This window comes from Monopterus albus, unplaced genomic scaffold, assembly GCF_001952655.1.
Source record: "Monopterus albus unplaced genomic scaffold, M_albus_1.0 scaffold572.1, whole genome shotgun sequence".
Taxonomy (NCBI): Eukaryota; Metazoa; Chordata; class Actinopteri; order Synbranchiformes; family Synbranchidae; genus Monopterus; species Monopterus albus.
This window is the reverse complement of record NW_018128452.1, coordinates 66,406-76,052: the sequence shown is the minus strand read 5'-3', so window position 1 is coordinate 76,052 and position 9,647 is coordinate 66,406. Positions and strand designations below refer to the sequence as shown.

The following is a 9,647-nucleotide window of genomic DNA, read 5'->3' as shown; positions in this document are numbered from 1 at the left end:
AAGTTCAATGTGCAGGAGTTTATGTTTAAACAAAGGTTCCTGCTTACCTCGTTTCTGGTCGACCTAGTTTGATGTGTGGGACGGCAACACAGCTCAACAGAGACCCAGGGAGTCACTCTCTCGTCTGGAACATCTCAGCCAAAATAGGACCGAATATCAGATTCTCAGCTCAGCCTGGCACAGGCTTACAGCAGGTCTGCTGGTTCAGCACTATGGACCGGTTGTCTGGAGAATGTAGCAGGCTCACAAGGTCACGGCACCATTTTGAAGTCTTCCGGTTCTTGTACCATGCTAACTCTGAAAGACGAGGCAGTCCAAGTAACTTCAAAACAGTGCTGATTTATTCAATGAACACAGGTAAAAATTAACAATACACGCTCAGGTATCTTGCACCTCCAACATGCACGCACGCAGCTGAAAGATGAAAGACCTTGAACCACAACAGGCCTATACATTATATCACTTCGGGCTAACCCCATTCTACTCTGAGAGAGACGCCAAGCCGTGGCATCTCCCGGTGCCAGCTTTGCAGCTGGCCAGAGCAGTAGTCAAAGCATGAAGAAAATCAATATGAGAATGTCTGTTGATTATGTGGTGTGTAACTAAAAACATTCTAACACGACCTCTAGTGACATGTCATGACATTAAACATAAGAACATATTATGGCTAAGGCTACAGTTATACATGTCATAATAATAATATTAAACATCCTGTCTGCTGACAGTCATCAACTTTCTATCTAGTTATCCTTGACCATAAGCAACCTGCAGCAACTCATGAGAATGTCTAAGCATTTAACAGCCTGAGCTAGACATCCTGTCTAGTCTAAACATTTCTAATACATCAAGTATCTAACCAATATCTATCTGACTAAACATACCTAACAGTAGTTAGAAGCTAAACTATTAATAATATTTTCAGTCAACAACCCTGCATTGCTGTGGAAAGGGGAGGGAGAGGATCCCCAAACCATCCCCCCATAATGTGGAGAACCATCAGATGACTGATAACTCCAGTAAGTTAATACATAAGCCCACATTCACACCCCTAACCCACTTCACCTCAGATCAACTTTCACAACTGTACCTCTGAAAAACTTGTGAAAGTTGGTAATGACACAACAGTCAGTGGCCTCATCAAACACAGTGATGAGTCTGTGCACAGCTTGGCCTCTGGGGAAGTCAGAACAAACCAACACAGCACTTGGGTTGTGCAACATAATGTGTATAATGTCTGTTTCCTGACAAAAGTCAAGTCTGAGCAGATTTAATACTGTATATGTATGTAGGTCTATATACCACCTATATGTAGTTTTTAGGTAGGTAGAATTTATGTAGAAAATCCAAGAAGACACCTATATGTAGTTTTTAGGTAGGTAGATAGAATTTATTATGTAGAAAATCCAAGAAGACATTATTAAAGATGAGCATTGGTCTTAATGTGTGGTAGTGCAGCCCTGGAGCGTTTATGAAGATATTATGACGTACTGATTTTTTTTATATGGAATTGTCAGATTAGGAATAAATGTATGAAACACAGACCAACTTGGTAAACAGGGATTTTAAGCAAGTCAAGTAAATAATTGCTGCATTCAATAAGTAAAATTGAAATGAAATCTTTAATTTGGAACAAAATTAAGGCACAGTGCCAGAGATTATTAGATGAAGATCTTAAAATTAAGGTGTTTATATTAAATTCAATAAGCAATAGGCCTAGGTGGTCACTGGGGAAAACAGAAAAGGAATTAAACTCATCCTGCCTTACTGGTAAACAAACTGAGTTAAACTCATCCTGCCTTACTGGTAAGCTAACTAGTTTCACACGGTACCTGTTCCTCCGGTTTCAACACACCAGGCTGATAAATACGGTGGCCGATACGGTCACAACACAAGCAAAAGACACAACAACCATCCCCCCATAATGTGGAGAACCATCAAATGCCTGATAACTCCAGTAAGTTAATACATAAGCCCACATTCACACCCCTAACCCACTTCACCTCAGATCAACTTTCACAACTGTACCTCTGAAAAACTTGTGAAAGTTGGTAATGACACAACAGTCAGTGGCCTCATCAAACACAGTGATGAGTCTGTGCACAGCTTGGCCTCTGGGGAAGTCAGAACAAACCAACACAGCACTTGGGTTGTGCAACATAATGTGTATAATGTCTGTTTCCTGACAAAAGTCAAGTCTGAGCAGATTTAATACTGTATATGTATGTAGGTCTATATACCACTTATATGTAGTTTTTAGGTAGGTAGATAGAATTTATTATGTAGAAAATCCAAGAAGACATTATTAAAGATGAGCATTGGTCTTAATGTGTGGCAGTGCAGCCCTGGAGCGTTTATGAAGATATTATGACGTACTGATTTTTTTTATATGGAATTGTCAGATTAGGAATAAATGTATGAAACACAGACCAACTTGGTAAACAGGGATTTTAAGCAAGTCAAGTAAATAATTGCTGCATTCAATAAGTAAAATTGAAATGAAATCTTTAATTTGGAACAAAATTAAGGCACAGTGCCAGAGATTATTAGATGAAGATCTTAAAATTAAGGTGTTTATATTAAATTCAATAAGCAATAGACCTAGGTGGTCACTGGGGAAAACAGAAAAGGAATTAAACTCATCCAGCCTTACTGGTAAACAAACTGAGTTAAACTCATCCTGCCTTACTGGTAAACAAACTGAGTTAAACTCATCCTGCCTTACTGGTAAGCTAACTAGTTTCACACGGTACCTGTTCCTCCGTTTCAACACACCAGGCCGATAAATACGGTGCCAGATACGGTCACAACACAAGCAAAAGACACAACACATGCAAGACACATGTGTTCCACATGTGTTTCAGTTCCGCGTCTGTGTCTTGCGTGGTTGTGACCGTGTCGGCCACCGTAGTAGTTTGGCGTACAATTTAAATTGAGCAAAGACGAAACGCTGTAGGTCGGGAAATGGTGCGCAGAACAATCGAAGCAGCTATACTGGAAGTGCTGGAGGATCTCAGTAAGAATGACTTTGATCGCTTTTGTCACCGGCTGCGGGACCGCAGGGAGGTGCTGAGCGTGGATGTGGAGGGTAAAAATCGCTTGGAGATTACAGACCTCGTAGTTTCAGCCTCCACAAAGTCCCAAGCCCCGAAAGTGGCCATGGAGGTCCTGAGGCAGATTAACTGCAACGAGATGGCGGAGAGACTGGGTGAGTTCAGCGCTGCGCACTTATAATAGAAATCAGGTTGCGCCTGGTGCATGTTTACAATGCTGAGGTCACCTGGCTGCATTGTTTTATTAAATGGACGTAATTATATGACTTGGCCTACTATCTTATAAATACGGGGAACATCTCGGAATTTAGAGATAATGTGCAATAAGACTGATGGTTATGAACCCCGTCATAACTTCCAAAGAAATCATTCGGGTTTTAATCTTTCTGTAGTATTAAAGAAATTCATTGAAAGGTGTCAGCACATACGATTGTGCATAGTAAATGTGAACTGTTAATAGCTAATCCGGCTTTATGAAGCAAAGCGTGAGGGAGCGGGGCGGATTTCTGGGCAGTGGGGGAATGTTCTAGAAAGGTCCTACAGGTGTACTGCATATCTTTATTTAATTAAGCCCACTGATTTGTTGATATTTACATATGAATTTTCAGTTATAATCCTTGTTACATAGGCCTAACTGTAATTAGGAATAAATAATTTCTACTTGGGGGGAATTAGGAATAAATAATTTCTACTTGGGGGTGGGGGGGGATAGTCATTGTTCTTTAGTTCATTGGGATGTTAGGTTGCGGTTTAAGATAAAAATGAAATACATGCAGATTTGTCCCCTTTTTGGAGTGAATGGGTGCGGATGCGGTCTGAGCTCAGCAGTAACCGGCGGGCGACCAGCTCCGTGAGAGGAGCAGAAACTCACCTCTCATATGCTGTGTTATGAAGTGACCTTAACGAAATCACTTTGTGTTACAAGATATTATTGGCATTTTTGTGACACTGTCTAGACCAAAGGGTTGACAGACTGAGAAGTTAACGGGTATATTAATCTTTAATCGTTAGTTGCGGTTCTAAGTGATGTCGGTTAGGCCTATCTTTTATTCACTTTTCACCATCATGTTATTTGTTTCTACAGATTCAAAAACCAAAGCCTGCTTGGATGTAAGTTTCACTTCACCCAGTGAAATTCAGAGATTCTCTTGAGCATGTTGCTGATCATTAAAAGGAAAACTCACATTTGTGTTTTATATTTGTTTTCATTTTTGTTGATCTTCGTTAGACAGGTGACCCTACCTTCCGTAAGACCTCAGATGGGAAGTTGGATCTAACCCGGACACAGGAGGCTCGGAACCGTGCCGCCAGCCGGAGGCTTTTCAGAGCTGGTCGACATGGATGCCCTCCTGCAGTGAAGAAGCCTAAAGAGGTGGAGGCTGAAGCAAAGGCCCTTGTTCTCTCTGAGGGTGGAGACCCTGATAATGACAGGCTCGTTTTGAGCAGATATAAGATTCAGTTTGGCCAGTACTATGGCCAATGCTTCAAATGGCTATTGGAGAATGATTTGAGCTACGCAGTCTATATAGTGGCAAACCACCTGGAGAGACTGAAATGCTCATCATCTGAGAGTCCGCTGATGGCCAACAAGGTACTACTGAGAGGCAGTGAAGGAAATGACGTAAAAGCTTTATGTAATTCTACACTTAAACCATGGGTTAACATTGTAACATATTAATTATTATTATTTGGTGTCACCTATGTAGCCAGCTTTTTGTTCACGTGTGGACTTGCATGGAACAAAAACATTGTAGTAATAAATCTTTAGGGCGTTCACATTTCAGCTGCTGTAGAAATAGTCAGTTTACCTGGTATACAGATTGTAAATTGTACTTGTAACTGTATGAAATATTATGTATTTGTGGTGTCGGATGTTGTCGGGCAGACTGGAAGACTTAAAGCTACTCTACATAATTTCTTTTCAGCTGCTAGAGAGTCTGAGACTCAAAACAAAGTCACATCCTCTCTTTCCTCATCTCATTCTGTTTCCTGAAGCTATGGCATGAACTACAGATGCCTGGTTGGGATAAACTGAAAGGCAGTCTGAAGCTAGCGTTAGGTGACTAATGAGTGAATTTGTCGATGCAGTAGAACAATTTGGTTATTGCTAGTGCACTAACATTACAAAAAGTTAGAATTAAACTCAATAGATGTGCTGGTTTAATTCGGTACAGAGGTAAAATCATGACCACACCAATCATGTAAATTTTTTTTTCTTTCAAAGGATTCCTTGACTCAATATGCGATTGCTTACACTGAGATTGAGCAACAAGTCCGATTAAAACCTGCATACGCCAAAGCCAAAGACAGATCCCTCCAGCCACGCCAAAAAGGAAAGGCACTTCTTGACTTTGGGAAATATAAAAGCGAGACGCTGCAGGATCTGTATGAGTCACAGGATGCTGTAAAAGTTAGGTATGACAGAACTATGACAACTGAAGATAAGTGAATTGCAGCAGATCTTGGTGTTAGTGTGACAGAAGACATTAAAAGCCACCACTCTTCACTTTGTACACAGCTATGTCAATTTCCTCCGGAGCATGAAGTCAACCTGCACTCCAGGATCCAAAATGGAGGATGCTATCAAGTACATTTTGCAGCGGGACCAGAAAAAGGCTGCCACTGCTACCAAAAGGCGAACCACCAACTCTGGCCGTGGAGCAGCCAAAAGGAAACGGGTCCAGAGGAGCAGAGCCCAGCGTGCCTGTACCTCAAGGTATTATATTTAGGAAAAGTTCAGTTGTAGTGTCTTAAAGACTATTTGTGGATGTAGAGAGCTATAAGTTGCTGAAGACCTTTGTCCTGTGTACAGCGTAGTATTAATATTACAGCAGGGTTGCTGAAGAAACTTTGCCTCATGAATTGTCTTGACATTTTAGCTGTCATAGATGGATAGATAGGTAGATAGTCAATCCAGGAATCGTCTAATGCTCCAAGATGATGTGTTGTACAAATTAATGGAGTAAGGCAGGAAAGATTTCCTATAACCTGCTTTACAGCAACGAAGCTGTCTAAATCTTTTAGAGAAGGAGCTCCGCTGTCTATCAAGCACAAATCGGAGAGGATGGTCAGGGTTATCCATAATTGATAACAGCTTGTTCAATGACCTCCTCTCCATCACTGCCTCAAATGATTCCTGTTCACAGCCAATGACAGAGCCAGCCCTCCTAATTAGCCTGTTAAATCTATCGGAGTCCCTGGCTGCAATACTACTCCCCCAGCAAACCACTGAGGAGTACAAGGCACTAGCAACGACAGACTGATAAAACATTTCCAGCATCTTATTGCACACATTGAAGGACCTCAGCTTCCTCAAAAAATAGTCTGCTGCGGGCCTTCTTATACACAGATGTGCTGTTTGTTTTCCAGTTCAAACAGTTTCTTCTTTGATCTACCTCCCCTCTATAATATATATTTACTCTTGGTGACAATAAAGTTTACACTGAATGTCAAGAAGCTGAGGTGCAGTTGGTGGAGAACCCCTTTAAAAGTGCCTCTAATACCCCAGCTCACTCCATTGTTTTCTGCCTCCCCTCCAGGTCCAGACAGAGGAAGCAGAATAGGAGCTGAAGGATGACATGTCTCCCCTCTGTCTTGTTGGTGACAAACCCCTTTTCTCTCTGGTGCTTGGTAAGGCCTGTCCTTCTAGGACTATGACATTTTAGACACTGAACAATCAGTTATTTGCCAGAGAAAAATTGGATGCAGTTTTTATAAAACACAACTTTACAACAAATCAGGACTATATACACAAAACACCATTCAGGCCAAGTGTGACACAGAGTCCTAGGGCTACAACCTGTCGCAGTTGATTATCTATTATTAGTATTATCTATATCACTTATTCTTGCAGGGGTTGGTACACCCTGGACAGGTCGCCAGTCTATCATAGGGCTGACACGAACACAAACGACAACACACACTCATGACCTATGGGCAATTTAGAGTCGCCAGTCAACTTAAGCTGCATCTCTTTGGACTGTGGGACGAAGCCGGAGCACCCGGAGAGAACCCACGCAAGCACGGGGAGAACATGCAAACTCCACACAGAAAGGTCCGAGGTGGGGCCCGAACCCGGAACCTTCTCGCTGTGAGGCAACGGCGCTAACCACTGTGCCACCGTGCTGCCCTCTCCTTTATATAATTATATATATATTTTTTTTATTATACTTCTTTCATTTGCTGTTTTAAAATGCCTTAGATTAGCAAAGTAAGAATTTCATTGTACATGGTATCACGTTTCCTGACTGTGTATGAAAATAAACGCTTTGACCTACACCTGCTAATTTCTTATATTTGCTTAATTGATAAATATGAATAATGTTCTTAGGACATATGCAATGCCAGCTTCTTTCTGGTAAAGTTATTTAAAAATGCATCAACAGGTGAAATCATGTGTTATGGCCTGGGTAAAGATAAAGTTAAACAGTCACATAAATCTCGAGGTCATCTCAGTGAAGACCTGCCTGTTTTTTTTTTTATCACTAAAACTCTACCTATGTCCTATATAGAAATGCATGGTTATGAAAACATACAGTGTTTCAAATGACGATATTGATAATAATGATCATTTTTATTATGGATGACAAAATACAAAACATTGATGGTTTGATTTCATCCATTATGGTGTAACAATCACTTGCTTGAAGAGAGCACACCTGTTGTGTTTTCCTGAGGAGAAAGAGAACACCATCATGCAGTGGTGGAACATGGTCATTTTGCTGTTGGAACTACACCTCCTCTATAGTGAAGATCTCAGTTGAGACAGAAGCTTTTGACATTTTTTCTTATCATTTTAATATTAGTGTCTTGTAGGAAGTTTAAACGTGCTATGAAAAGGTTCCTAATAAAGCAACGTGCACCATTTTCCCTGATGATGGCTCCAAACGAGCTAACATTTGTAGCTTCATTTTTACATAGCATAAACTCTTACACGTCTACAGCTTCCGTGCTTACAGGAAAGACAGTCAACTCACTCCCACGACCGGTGCTTAACGGTTTCCAGATGTCACTCGAACTGTAAAAACAAAAAACAGAATTATGTTAAATAGATTAGTTGCGTGACATATTGTTATCAAGCTGTTGTGCGCAGACTCTGCTCCCATTAAAATATGATTTAAGAAAATCTTGCTCCTGCGGGCGGGCTGTGTAAAAGTGAAAGTAAGTTTGGCAGGCAGTACTCCGTTTTGCCGTTTAAGATGTCCGAGAGACGTTTTCTATAAACGAATTAAATTGTCTGTTTACCAGCAGATTTAATACCACTCTCCCCAACATATCTACTGTACATTGTCTAATCCAGTGGAACCGCGGAAACCCTCAGCAGCCTGTAACCAGTGGCCAACAGTAATCTCACCGAGTTTCTGCGCCTCCTCGTTGCAGCCAATCTGTTGCAATATCTGCACAACCACCGGAAGAGCTCCTTCCTCAGTGAAGGTTGAAACCAGGACGTCCGTGAGGTCTAATAAGCTTTTACCCTCCACAGCTCTCCGTCGGACCCGCGGCTCCTCTCTGCGGTCCAGAAGCTGGTGGCGGAACTTTTCTAAATCCCGCTCTGTCAGGTCCTCCAGTGATTCCACTAAAGCCATTTTAATAGTTTTGTGGGACATTTCTTAGCCTGTCACCTCCAGAGAGATGTGAAATTGCCGTTTGGATCGCAGGAAGTCTAATTTCTCCCCTGACCTTCGCTATGCTCGCGTGCAGGAAGATGAGGCATTAATTGTCACCGAAAAATAACGGAATCATAAGCTGCCCGGAATCCAGCAGGGAGCGGCAAATACCTACAGCAGGTAGGCTACAGGTGGGTTCTACGATTTAAAGAACACAAAAGCAAAGTGGCCAGTGTAACTTCACCTGCTACCAGCCTTACGTAAACTAACAAGAACAAATATTTAGATAGGCCTATGCCTTATTTACTTGTAGGCTAATTTATTTAGGCTACTAAAGGTATGTTTATAGTTTGAAGGATTCGCTTTGCTCTTCTATGTCAGGACAGCGTTTGCTGTATTTTATGTTCTTATGTTTCCTGTTCCAAGGTAATTTTGTCTTACTGTCCGAAAGGGACCAGTGGAAAAATGACATAGGCTAGTTGCAGATTTCCGCCTTTCATGTAGGACGATTTGTTGCTGTCTGTCATATTTCATATCACTATGGGTTTCTAAGCCTTTAGTCAAACTACACGGGACACCTGAAGGCATCATAACCCTCGAAACCGCAAAGCTGTGATGCTCATCTGGTTTTGCATGGCTATATTTTGAGTTTCAAAAACTAAACAATTAACCAGTTAGGCCTAAAAAAATGATCCCAAACACAAACATTTTGCCAACTCAGAAAGGGCTGACCATGGGAGTGTTGTTGAACCAAATGCGTTAACATCTAGGCACAGAGAACTGAAGTCTCCATTCTACACAAATTGAAAACTGCATGGGAATAACAGAATATGTGGAAATAGTCTACTTGTAATTCTTACCGTAACCAATTCTGATGTATAACCTACACTTAGGAGCAGCACTTGAAGGCAGCATTAGACACGGAATTAGAGTAGCCTGCACACCTACAGTACTGTATGTCATGGGACAAACATGCATTCATACCTCTGAG

At 41.4% G+C, this 9,647-nt stretch overlaps 1 protein-coding gene across 2 annotated transcripts; it reads left to right on the top strand.

Moving 5' to 3' along the window:
• Window positions 1-2,920: 2,920 nt before the first annotated feature.
• On the top strand, window positions 2,921-6,692 carry pycard (PYD and CARD domain containing). 2 transcript variants are annotated; one of them, XM_020588613.1, is made up of 6 exons: window positions 2,921-3,205; window positions 4,135-4,160; window positions 4,279-4,641; window positions 5,275-5,465; window positions 5,569-5,721; window positions 6,590-6,692. In XM_020588613.1, the coding sequence occupies exons 1-6, from the start codon at window positions 2,962-2,964 to the stop codon at window positions 6,618-6,620; spliced, it is 1,008 nt and encodes a 335-aa protein (XP_020444269.1). In that variant the 5' UTR covers window positions 2,921-2,961; the 3' UTR covers window positions 6,621-6,692. The 2 variants fall into 2 exon arrangements, with proteins under 2 accessions (XP_020444269.1, XP_020444268.1); XM_020588612.1 differs by having other exon boundaries at window positions 5,569-5,766.
• The last annotated feature ends 2,955 nt before the right edge of the window (window positions 6,693-9,647 follow it).

What these genes read in the sequence shown, in the direction of transcription:
- pycard (XM_020588612.1), top strand. Translation starts at nt 2,962, where the DNA reads ATGGTGCGCAGAACAATCGAAGCAGCTATACTGGAAGTGCTGGAGGAT. An exon ending in CGAGATGGCGGAGAGACTGG is followed by an intron (nt 3,206 to 4,134) that starts GTGAGTTCAGCG and finishes TTGTTTCTACAG; the next exon opens with ATTCAAAAACCAAAGCCTGC. An exon ending in CAGGATGCTGTAAAAGTTAG is followed by an intron (nt 5,466 to 5,568) that starts GTATGACAGAAC and finishes CTTTGTACACAG; the next exon opens with CTATGTCAATTTCCTCCGGA.